The sequence below is a fragment of the Euprymna scolopes genome, chromosome 18, assembly GCF_053919585.1.
Source record: "Euprymna scolopes isolate OS-2025 chromosome 18, ASM5391958v1, whole genome shotgun sequence".
Classification (NCBI taxonomy): Eukaryota; Metazoa; Mollusca; class Cephalopoda; order Sepiida; family Sepiolidae; genus Euprymna; species Euprymna scolopes.
This window is the reverse complement of record NC_136499.1, coordinates 1,136,703-1,150,000: the sequence shown is the minus strand read 5'-3', so window position 1 is coordinate 1,150,000 and position 13,298 is coordinate 1,136,703. Positions and strand designations below refer to the sequence as shown.

Below are 13,298 nucleotides of genomic sequence, written 5' to 3'. Positions count from 1 at the left end.
ACCCAAATTAGTTTCTGACGAGACTGTATTATTGTGACTGTATATTTGTTAATCTTATATATATATATATATATATATATATATATATATATATATTCAGATAATGTTGTAAGCGTGATTGTGTAATTATACATTTTTTAAGTAAATGTACAACTATAACCATGTACTATGTACTTCTATAATAACTATTTTTATGTGTAATTTATATTATACTATTTTCTTTATAGATGTCTAATTGGTTATGTTTTATATTATATCCTTATATTATCTCATATTTTATGTTATGTTTATTGTATATTTGTATTTTGGATATTCTATTTTAATAATTTAAGATGTAATTTGTTGAACTTAATCTTAATTTTAGACTGTGGTTACTTTACATTGACTACCACACACACCACACACATACATGCATTCAACCTCCCTATATATATATATATATATATATATATATATATATATAGAGAGAGAGAGAGAGAGAGAGAGAGATTCTAAGGAGTTGAGCCACCAAGATTTGTTGTGTTTTATACACTTTGTTTATTACTTTACCCACACGCGCACATTAAAGAAAATTATTATAAATATAAACAAATTTCCATCGACCTAATCATAGTTTTAACCTCCACTAAGTGCAGTATCTTACACTAAAACATAATTTTTCACAAACCAATGTCTTAAAGAGGAAAAAAACGCCAGCACATTATATTAAAAAAAACAAACGTGCTTATATTTTATCATGTTCTTTTCAATTTTTATTATTTTACTTATGTTTTAGGCAAATGTTTGTTGGTATTGATATAAAATATAACATACAACTCGTCAGAGACGAACAGATATTAAAAAATGCCACAAATAGATGAAATAAAAAAAAGAGAAGGAAGGTGAAGAATATAGAAATTCAAAAACTTTTCAAACACTTACTAAAATATGACATTTAGACGAAAGAAGCCCTCAAAAACATATTTAATCTAATGAAGAAACAATCTCGAGGTCACCTACATATATATAGCTTCACCATTTACTTGAAACGTACTCATTTTTTTATAATAAAAATTATTTTTGTATAAATTTTATAAATTTTGTAAAAAACCTAAACCCGATAATTTAATCATTTTTTAAGAAATGATTTGCTAGAATTTTCTTATATCCCTTGGTGGTGGAACGTAAAATATTCTCCTCTGTAAAAATGATTCTTTTTCATCTATAAGAGAGAAAAATTATATTTTAAGATCGGATGTTTTAGATTTTTGATACGTATCAGATGAATTTCTGTACAAAACATATCTAAGAACACTGCCAGACATATAAATTAGCTTCGATAAATTCCAAAATATAGGCTCAGCCGTTTCGGATCCTATGAGGAAGGTTACTGTCACAAAATAATTTTTATATAATAGTAGAGATCTTTCTATGTGACACATTTTTGAAATTTGTGAACTTTTGTTTATTTAAATCAAATTCCCCCAAATCGAATTCGCTGACCCCGTTGTTTATTTTTATTGATATCATATGAAAACGAAATAGAAAGTTTGTCTGTATAAAGAATATCTTGCAAGAAACAACGTTTTCTTTCTCCAACCAAACGTAATAATATATAGTTCGTGTTAAGAGAAACAATAATAGGTATTATTTTGAAAGAAAGATGCATTACAATATTTTAGAAATGGGTTAATAGAAAAGATAAAAATGAATAAATTATTCTAAAAATAATTTGGTCATTAACAAGAAATCGCTGCTTGCATCATGTATAATACATTACGGGGGATAACTGATCAACGACTAGACCAATTAAAAACAAAATTGTAAGTATTAGTTTTATGGAAGGATAATTTTATATCTACTATTGCGGTGCACAAGTAATTTTAATAAATAACTGGAGAGTAGATAATACAGTGGATGTGTTATCGGCAGCTCCAGTAACTCTCGCTTCTCCTATTTTGTCATTCAGTCCTCATTCAATGAGTGATGTTTCTGACAAAGGGTGAAGAAAAAGCTGCTTAAAGGTCGGTACTACTTGGTGACCAGTAGTCTGAGATGTCGGATATTTTTCTGTCTTTGTCTGTCCTTGTTGCCATGTCACTAGTAAGGGTGCTGGAGGTAAACGTTTTGTCTGGGCTGACGTTATCCGCCTGATAGTCAGGGACCCGAACCTTGGATTAACCACTAAGGAGGCTGTCCTATCAGTAGGCGCAAAGTACTGGGACTGCTGTATTGCCATTTGGTGAGTGGATCTGGACCATGCAGTAGTCTCTGGAGGGGCCTCTCGATGCCATACTAGTGGGTAATTGTTACGGCTTTACCTTTTCGTGTGCTACAAATAAAAAAAAAATTTTCCTGTCTTTTTCTCTCTTACTTTCCCTCTCTGTACTGCTCTAACCAAGTATGCCGACCTATTCCACAAATCCCAAAACCTCAACATGAAATATCTCCAGAATAAAAACTCGATTAAACCTAGAACCCCATCTTCCAGCGTAGACCCCTACTACCAGGTCTCCTTCTCCAATATCAGGGGTCTACGTTCCAACCTTCCAGAGGTTGAAACCCAATTACAGGAGACGAAACCGGACATATTATTTCTATGTGAAACTGGAATAGGGCCGACCACTTCCCTAGATGAGTTCATAATTAATGGATACTCCAATTTAACAGCTAAATCTGACTCCCAAGATCGCCATGGGCATGGAATATGTGCCTACATTAAGGATGGCTTCCCATGTGGCAGGGATATCTCTAGAGAAGATCCTAATTTACCCTATATGTGCTTCAGGGTTGCACTTGCTAACACCACTGTATTTATATTTGCCCTCTATAGGCCCCACAACAGCGGAGTTACTATCTTTAAGAGCATATCTGAGAAAATAGACCACATACTGTCTTCACATCCCTCGGCTAACATCCACATCTGTGGTGACTTCAACGTCCATAACGTGGAATGGCTAACCCATTCAAATAAGACAGATGATGAGGGGAGGTTTTGTCATGATTTTGCCATTGCTTATGACCTCACTCAGATTGTTCGCGAACCCACCCGTGTGCCCGATACACCCAATCAATATGCAAGCCTCTTAGACCTTTTTCTTTCAACTTCCCCTGAGCTATGTTCATGTACCGTTCATTCTCCTTTAGGATCCTCCGACCACTCCGTCGTATCAGTTAAGATAAAAACAAAATGTAAGAAGCCATCAGACGTACCCCTCCACCGTACTGTATACCGATACTCTATGGCTGACTGGGATAGCTTCCGTACATTCATATCTGATTTACCTCTGCACTCCATGTTTAAAAAGGAAGTGTCCTCTATAGTATCAGAGCTGACCGAATGGTTAATTGTAGGCATAGACCAATTCATACAATCTAAAAAATTCCAACAAAAACCTAACAGCCAGCCATGGTTCTCCCCAGAATGTGCTGCTGCTATCGCGCACAGAAATCACTTTTTCCATAACTACCAACGTAATAGATGCACTGAGACTAAAGCTGCTTTCAGGACTGCCAGCAACCACTGTAAAAGAGTAATAAAAAATGCAAGAGAGCTATATGCCCAGTCTGTTAAATCCAAGGTAGCTGATCAGCGGCTTGGTTCCCACCAGTTTTGGCAAATAACAAATAGGATCTTGAACAGAAGTGTGCGTTCTATCCCAACCATTATCAATGGACCAGAGGTTATCTCGTCAGCATCAGACAAGGCCAAACTATTTGCAAAGAACTTTGCAGCTAATTCTACCCTATGCGACGAAGGCCATCAACTCCCCATATTTCCTCCTATAACACAGAACAAGCTAGGTAACATACAAATATCCGTGCATGAGGTCGCCAAGCTAATAAAAAACCTAGATTCCAGTAAAGCAACTGGCCCTGATGGCATCCCAATTATAGTGTTAAAAAAGCTTCAACCAGAACTTGCTCCCATACTTACGAAACTATTTAAGCGCTGCCTTAAGGAGAAGTGCTTTCCGACCCCCTGGAAGACCTCCTCAGTTTGCCCTGTATTTAAGAATTCAGGTGATAAGTCATCTCCCTCTCAATACAGACCAATAAGTCTTCTCTGTGTTATGAGTAAGTTACTTGAATCAATATTAAATAGAGAAATAGTAAACCACCTCAGCAGGAATAACCTTCTTAGTGACACACAATATGGTTTCCGCTCTGCAAGATCTACCGCAGATGTGCTGACGGTTATATCCCATAGGATTAGTGAATCTCTTGACAAAGGCTTCCTTTCTAGGGCAATTGCTCTCGACATATCAAAGGCCTTTGACAAAGTATGGCATAAGGGTCTACTTCACAAGATTTCCAGCTGCGGTATAACTGGAAATGTTTTCTCAATCATTAAATCATTTCTCACTGATAGGCTCATAAGAGTAGTGGTAGATGGACAAAAATCGGAGGTCTGCAATATAAATGCTGGAGTCCCTCAGGGGTCAATCCTGGGCCCAACTCTCTTCCTGATCTACATCAATGACCTCCCTAAACACATACTTAAATCATTCGTTGACATCTATGCTGATGACACGACCATCTACGGCAACACATCAAAGGCTGTAAATGACAAAGTTCTCTCGGATTCTCTCTCCTCTGATCTCGAGCGCGTGGTTCAGTGGGGGAAGATGTGGCTAGTTACCTTTAATGCATCCAAAACCAAACTCCTATCCTTACATCATCAACGCTCTGATCCCCAGCTGGCATCAATTGTGATGGATGGCTCTCGTCTGGGTGAGGCCCCGTGTTTTGATAAGCTTCTGGGTTTGACCTTTACTCCTGATCTGAAATGGAACACGTACATCAAGTCTGTGGCCAAGGTCGCAGGAAAGATGGTGGGATCCTTCTACCGCTCCAGAAGATATCTCACTACTGATGCAATTCTCTATCTATATAAAAGCCAAGTACGACCAAGGATGGAATACTGTTGCCATATCTGGGCAGGAGCTGCCAAAAACAGCCTATCATGCCTTGACAGAGTACAAAATAGACTTCGTGGTTTAGTGGGGGATGCCCTTTTCTCTACCCTGCAACCCCTCTCCCACAGAAGAGACGTTGCGAGCCTATCCTTGTTTTATCGTTATTTTCATGGCAGGTGCTCGTCTGAACTCCAATCCCTGGTCCCCCCTCGCCAATCTTTCACGAAAAACACCCGTCTAGCTGAATCCACTGTGAAAAATTTCCCCCACTCTATATCTGTGCCTAAATCAAAACGCGGATTTCATGAGCAAAGCTTCTTTCTTAGAACTGCACGCCTGTGGAACTCTGTTCCGTCTGCCTGCTTCCCTCCGGACTACAACTTGGATGTCTTCAAGTCTAATGTTAACAAATTCCTAATGAACCGCCCCCCTAATTAAACACTTCATAAAATCTCCTCACTAACGTGATGTACTTACAATAACCCTTATCCCTGAGTGGCTTCCGGGCCTTGATAAGTGGTGATCACTGTGTAAAAAAAAAAAAAAAAAAAAAAAAAACTATTGTAATGTATGTTCTAAAATGATAGCAATGGTAAAGGTTTCTTGTTTATTTCGTAAGCATCGACAAATTCTTCACTTCTAACAATATAGAACAACGGCAATAGTTATTTTCTGAAAAAAAAATTAAACTAATTATTTTTTGTCGTAAAGAAAATGGCGCAATGATTACAAACAAATAACTTGTTAACCAGAATCAAATATTATTTTGTCTGGTGCAAAGCTATCTGTGTAAAACGTTGATAAACCGACTGACTTAATTTTATATATTAGATATCAGTCTGTCCTTTTTTTCTATTTCTGTCTATTTATCCATATGTCGTTCTCCAGCTCTTTCTTTCTGTCGATATTTACAATATAAGGACGGTTTCTTATTTTTATTATATCTCTTAAAGTTTGTCTATGTTTATTTTTATTCAGATAATATGTAAAATATAGTACATGCAAACCAAAATGATAGTTTTCTGTTAATAACGTCAAAGTCTTACAAAAGCCCCGTGATATCGTGTACATCTCAGTTAAACAAACAATTTGGATTGCTTTTCTTGGTGAATAGGATTTAATCTTTGTTCATGTTTAAAAATCTAATGTTGCTCCTTCTTTAACATTGCAGGACATTGCGAAAAAACCGGTTTTTATCCGTGAGGCGACATACTATGACCTTTATCAAGGCCAACTGGGTACGTAATTGGTAAAGTATATTTGTCCGCCTGAAAATTAACTTTCCTTCTTTGTATCTCCAGCTATGCCTATCCCCTTCTCTCTCTATCTCACAACTATTCAGCACGCCCGGATCTTGAGAGATTCGTAACTAGGACTTCACACATTGAAACCTGAAGCACTACAAGGGTTGGAATATATTGTGATTTTGTAGCTGTCATCTAGTTCTTTATTTTGTTTGCAATACTTTCGAAACAATTTACTTATTTATACGCGACATAGAATTTTACCAAAATGCAAGTTGAGAATAATTTTTCTTACACCAATGTGATGGCACCAACTGAGAAGTGACATATCGTTGAGGCAAATGTTATTAAAAAACACGGAATTTTCTTGTTTGATTATTTCCTTTTACCTTTTCCAATCTCCAAATTTTTCTTTTTATATTTTTATCAAAGTTGTATAAGTCGAATCCATATGTTTGTTTTTTGCATAGCGTTCGACTGGAACATTTCCGTTATCCTTAGGCATATTATGTCGTTTAGATTTTTAAAATTACTTTTTTTTAATTGCGTTTGGTATTATATGTGTTAAAATTTATATATTTTGTCATGTTCACATGTTGGAGTGGTTTATTAAATGGGTGGATAATTTCTAACATAATAATTACATTGTGTTAAATTACATTTATGTTTTTATTTATATATGCATATTATTTAGAATTTACGAACCCAAGTATTTTAAAATGTTCCAACTGCGCGCGAAGGAGGAAAAGAACGTAAAAAAACGTGACGTCTTTGCCGGTGCGTTCATTGCCAAACCGGAAGTGGCGAAAGTTTGAATTAAGACTAGTCAGTCGAAAAGAGATAACTTTCGTAAACATCGGCGAAAAAGCTGACTCCTTCTTGCAGAATAGTGCCTAGTTGAGGGTGAAGAAATTAATGTTTTTAGCCAATCTTTAGATATCTGTCGTCCGAATGGTCTAGCTTCAAAACGATACCGATCTCGTGAAAATTCGTTACCTCTGTCGAAAGTTTTAGATATGCATACATACATACATACATACATACATACATACATTTAAACAGACAAGTGAAATTTATATAATAGATGATGGATATAATAAGAGATTCTACAAAAATCCGGGGGACATTTTAAAACAATTGAGCAATGGTGATCTAAAAAGTTTGACAGGAAATATAGACATAACAGCTTAAATAAAAATAACTAATTTTTAGGTGTCACTCTAAACTTGAATGAAAATAATTACGAATCACACTTAAAAGGAAACGCTAATCCAATATACGTAAACCCAAAGTTTAACCATCCCCCATCAATCATAAAACAAATTTCTAACTATCAAAAGCAGGTTTAGCAAAACTTCTAGCGACAAAAATGTATTTAAGAAGTCAAGCAACATTTACAACATAGCCATAAAAATATAGGGTACCATAATATCGAAATTAAATATAAACAACGGGATACCAATAGTTACAAAAAAACTAAAACTAGGCGAGAAAGAAATGTAATTTGGTATACAGCGCTCTATAATCAGATATCTGAAACCTAACTCGGCAAGAAATTCCTAAATCTCATCGGAAAACACTTTCCAATAACAAATCCCTTAACGTTGACAAAAACGTTAACAAAAACAGCCTAAAACTGTCCGGTAGCTGCTATGAAACCTTACATATGATAATTAAAGCACATAATAATAAAATATTAAATGGAGCAGTAAGGACAAAAATAATAATAAAATTAGTAAAATAAAAAGGGTGATCATCATAACACCAAAAAGTACAAAAATATAATTATTACAAAGAAATCCAAATCCTAATAGGTTCTAAAACAGATTAGTCGATCTTTTGTAAATTTCACACAAAGCTAATTTATATTTTTGGCAATGTTCTTAGATATGTTCTGTACAGAAATTCATCCGATAAGTATCGAAAATCGAAAAATGAAAATTAGTTTTTATTCTCTTATAGATAAAAGAATTTTTTAGGGGAATGTTTTACATTACACCGGTGCAACCTTAGTCGGTCTAACGTAAAATATTCCTCAATAAAAAAAAACCATCTTTTGTATCTATAAAAGAAGAAAGACTATTTTCAAGATCGTCAAACCAAAATATCAGCTGAAGTGATATTTTAAACAAACACAGACGGAATTTGATGAACAACGTTATCATTATTTTTATTTTTACTTTTTGTAAATTAGTTCACCGGGCAAATTATTCCTCGTAATATATAATATTCAATAGAGGATTGATTCTATAATTATACATATGCAATCTGCATAAATAAAAATATCATACAAGAAACCTTCTCAACCACCAATAGCTATGGTTAAAATTACATTACCTGAAAGTACTTCTTTTAAACTCTTCGGCTTAACGTTCATAGGAAACATTAGTTGGAATATATACATCGACAGCATTGCAAAGAAGGCAGTATTTCTATATCGTTCTAGAAAGTTACTTATACCTAAATGTATCCTGTGCTTCTTTAAGGCAAGCATTCGCACATGTATGGAGTATTGCTGTCAAATCTGGGTTGGTGTATCTGCTACTTGTCCCCCACTCTTATAAAGGGTTTAAAAGAGTCGCCAACCTGATAGGTCCTTAACTATCATCTAGGCTTACATCCCTCAGCCTGTTTTACAAGTATTTTAATGGTGGATGCTCCGACGAACTACAAGTCCTTGTACCCCTTGGACGTAAACACACCCGTCAAACCCGACAAGCAGCTAAATCCCATCCATACGCAGTAGAGATCCCTAGATGTAAGAAAGCCTTCTACTCTAATATTTTCATCCACAGAACTGCTAGGTTCTGGAATTCTTTTCTAGTTTCCTTCTTCCCCAACTGACATGCAGATGCTCAAGTGTAATATGAATAGATATCTTGCTGTTCAACTCCCTACACAGTATCTCTGCAAATTATGTCCCTGGTAGTAACCCCCCTATATGAAAGTGGCACTGTGCCTTGTTTGGATTAAAAATGTAATAAAAAAGCGTATTGTACGACCGGACAAAGCCGGTATATATATATATATATATATATATATATATATATATATATAAGTTACATCACCTATATATTTACCCTTCCGTTCTTATTTGATTATACGTAAAAACCTAATAAAGTCCTACCCACTAACGCAGATGTTGTCCGCTAATGAATAAAATAGTAGTAAATCTCAGTCGTTTTAGAAAACTAAATTATATATGTGAGAGTTGAAAGACATATTAAGCTAATTTTGTATGAACACTTGGGAATTTGGGCACATTTGACAGTCAGTATCGCTTACACATGCGTGACTACGCATGCAGCTCAGCTAACTCAATTCATAAATAATCACTTTGAGACAAAATGTATAATTAGTTGCATTTCAATCCACAGTGTGCTAAAGATGTTGCCTTGAAATGACAATGGTTCACTGCTTAACGACACATGGTGATATTCAGTTCCTTCTCCACAACCATTTTAATTTAGAATTAATTTAATTTAGTAAATCTAACTAGAAAAATACTGAGGTGGTCGCTGCCAGGAATAAATCCACATTGTCAGTCTCCGTCTTTGTTGGAACTACGCAGGCCTGCACACAACAAGGATTAAAAAAGACAGGTAAAAGTCTAATATAGAGAAAAGAATCAAAATACTATTTGCACCCACGAGCAAGACTGCATTTAAACATTGAAACACTTTCATGAAAGAAAAAATTGCTATTTTAACGTACAGTATATCGATGGTTGGTTCAAACTATAATCCACAATAAAGTTTAAAAGATCAATAATGTGTAATCGTGACTTTCTTCTTTAAGTTAGCCCGATTAATATGAGTTAGAAGAGTTGTTAAATTGTGGATAAAAGGTTGCTGCTATACAGTCTCCGTGTAAGATATCGAGGTGTAATCCCAATTAAAGGAAGATGGTAATTCTGGAAGATAACAGCTTCAGCTGGTTATCTTTAATTCAGTTTTCATGAGTTGAATTCACTTCATCTTCTTGATCGAGGTGGTCCTACAGGGGTGTTGGACTAATATAACGCTTTTTCTTTCGGTTTTCGTCTTTTTTTTCTTTATCTTCCTCTTCATCATCAACGTTAATTAATTTTCACTTTGGGATAAATGTATTTCTATTTGCTGTTCTTTTTTTATATAAAGCTTCTATGAGTGTCGGTCACGTCACTGAGTGCGTAAGTGGAATACGTAGGTCGGTATCCGGTGATAAAATCAAGGCATAATTTGCGTCTGTTTAAATAGAGACAGACCATGTAATAGAATGGAGGATTACAGGAAATACCACGCGTTTTCTCTCCTTATACAAAATAACTTTACTTCCCGTCCACAAAATGTCAGAATGACAAAAAATAGAATATGCATTTATTTATTCGTGATACATCAATTGATAGATACCATAAGCATAAGACAAAACATTTTTTTTAATTATGAACAGAAAATGATCGCAATAATTAGCTTGGTACATATCCAGATCGCACTTTATTTCCTGGTTAAAAGAAAAAAAAACTATATGTAAAGGGTATTAATAAACTCAAGGAATATGATGAATTGAAGCTAAATGAAGCACTACTTAACAAAAATAAAAGTCGTATAATGTAAATCCACAAAATTTGGCTAATAATATCCATCATGAATGAAAAATAAGCGGTTCTTTGTAGCTTAATAGACATAAGTTATGCATATAAACTCTAATATATTGAGCACTGTTATAATAAATAATAGAATTATATATATATATATATATATATATATATATATATATAGCATCACATCACATTTTGGAGATTGCATCATCCTTATTATTTTTTTGCTTATGTTTTAGAGCTAATAGCTCATTAAACGCTCTTTTTCCAACATAGTGCTTTTGCATTTGAAGTGCTTTTGAATTGATTATTTTGAATTTCTGAAATTGTGAATATGGACCGAAAAAAGTGACTAAGTGAAGTTTAAAGAGGCAAACCTATTGCTTTACATAGTGAAGGATTATAGCAATGTAAACTTTGTGTTAAATTTAAAGTCGGTAAGACTGCTGTCGATCAATTAATTAAGAAGTTCAATGCCATATGAGCTTATATCGCTTGCTACTATTATTTTCAGCTTTGGATCATAGTGTGTGAGAAAAGTATCCGATGTTAAAGTATCTTTGATTTCCTCAACCGCCGCTTGACATTCAGGCGTCCAATCCCAAGCTTTTTTCTTTCTTAAGTATTTCGTTCAGTGGGGCGCACAAGTCATGCATGTTCTTTATGAAGACTTGGTAGTAATTAGCCAGTCACAGCTAATGGCTTCTATGACCTAAGTATTTTATCTCGTTCATAAGGAAGTCACACTTAGCTTCTTCCACTTTAAAACCGAAGCTTGGAATTATTTTAAAAACCTCATGCACGTGCTTGCGATGCTCGCCTGTTGATTTACTGGCAATAACGAAGTCGTCCAAGAAGGCGCAAGTAACGTCGATGCAGTCCAGCATGGTGTCCATGGTCTGTTGAAAGATTGTAGGTATTACTTTGATCCTGAAAGCTAACCTCTCAAACTTGTACAGTCTCCTGCATGTATTGATGCAGAGGAGTTTAAAACATTCCTCCTCGACGAGGATCTGTAAATACGCGTTGCTTAAATCCACGTTAGAAAATATATTACTGCCGTTTAGTTTGTTAAATACCTCCTTTGATGTGGGGAGGGAATATTGGTAATCTTTTAGAGCTGCATTCAGGCATGTGGAGAAATCTGCACATACACGAATCTGATTGGTTTTTGGTCACATATACGGAAGGGGCTACCCAATCACTGGTGCCCACTTTCGATAGTATTCCGGCCTTTTGTAGCCGAACCCGTTCCTAATCGATTATCTCAGTTGCTGCAAACGGGACGTTTCGTTTCTTCTTGAAAACGATTAGAGCGTTTTCCTTCAGTTCGAATCTGACTATAGCCTTGGTACATCTTTCGAAACCCGCTGTGAAACAGTCGTTGTTCCCCCAGAAACAACTTTCGGGCAGAATTTTTTCAGAATTTTTTCATAGGTTGGTCCCACAATTCAAATGGCTTCATCTGATCCATTCCAAAGATGTTTATGGGTGTCTTATGTGCGTAAATTTTTTGGCAGAGCCATTTAACGTCACTGGGAGTGTCAGGTCTCCCTCAAATTTTACTTTATCGTCTGTCAGTGCTGGAGCTGACTTATTCGTGTTACGCATGGTTGGTTTCTTCAACCTTTTCCATGTCTGTAAGTTGATAATGAATAAATCTGAACCAGAGTCCAACTGTAACTCTACTATCTTATAGAGGATGTTGACAATGATGTATTTCCGCTGGTTCATCTCTGCTTCCTTGTCGGATCTTGTTTGTCATACCCTGTTGTTTTGGTTCCTTTTGCAATGCGTCGCTTTCTTGCCTTATCTGCCACACTTTGCACATTTTGTTTTTGTAAAAACATCTAACGAGCCAATGTTGTTCGCCGCAACGGTTGCACAGTATTGTAGGCAGATTTGGTTTGGAGATTGTATTGCCACTCTTTGGTTGTGCCTGGTTTTTCTTCTCGTTTGTTTGTTTTCTTTCCCATGAGAGTAATCCTTTTGTGCAGGTATGACACGGCTGATTTCTCGATATTTCGTGAATCGTTATTTACATTAACCACACGCTAGCAATCCTCGGCCAACTTCTGGAGAGTGAGCCCGTGTTCACGTTTGAGTGTAGATAGAAGCCTTATCTCTAGGTTTTTGCTGAGACGAGACCTTGTGCGAAAATCAAACATATAAGATCGTCCGCTGATAATTCAGCTAGCTGGAAATCGTCACAGTGTATATTAACAATAGATGCCAAGGTGAGATAGTCTTCGTTGTCCCGTTTTGCCAGGTTGAAGAGCTTCCATCTTTTGTAAAAAAAAGCGTCGTATTCGGGCTGAAGAGTTCATATTAGAGCTTAGTTGCTTCGGAGTATTACAGCTCGCTCGTCTTCCTAGGTAAAATACCGTCAACGAACTTACTGTGCTCTGTGGTCCCTAACTTCGGTAAAGTAGGCGGACGTTTTTTGCCATTGCTCCACTCTTGGTAGTTAACAGTGAATAAATCCTCGTATCTCATATAACAAGCGTACACACGCCATATCCTGCTCGGGAAGGTAGTTAAACGTATCGATGGAATTCTATATGGTGTTTTGGGAAA

At 35.8% G+C, this 13,298-nt stretch overlaps 1 protein-coding gene across 1 annotated transcript in view; it reads left to right on the top strand.

Moving 5' to 3' along the window:
• LOC145297479 (calpain-11-like) overlaps positions 1-13,298 on the top strand; it is a 151,792-nt gene that overhangs the window by 32,843 nt on the left and 105,651 nt on the right. Inside the window, exon 2 of the mRNA XM_080143349.1 lies at positions 6,070-6,136. Coding sequence (XP_079999475.1) covers positions 6,070-6,136 — 67 coding nt within the window. The remainder of the gene's footprint in view (positions 1-6,069; positions 6,137-13,298) is intronic.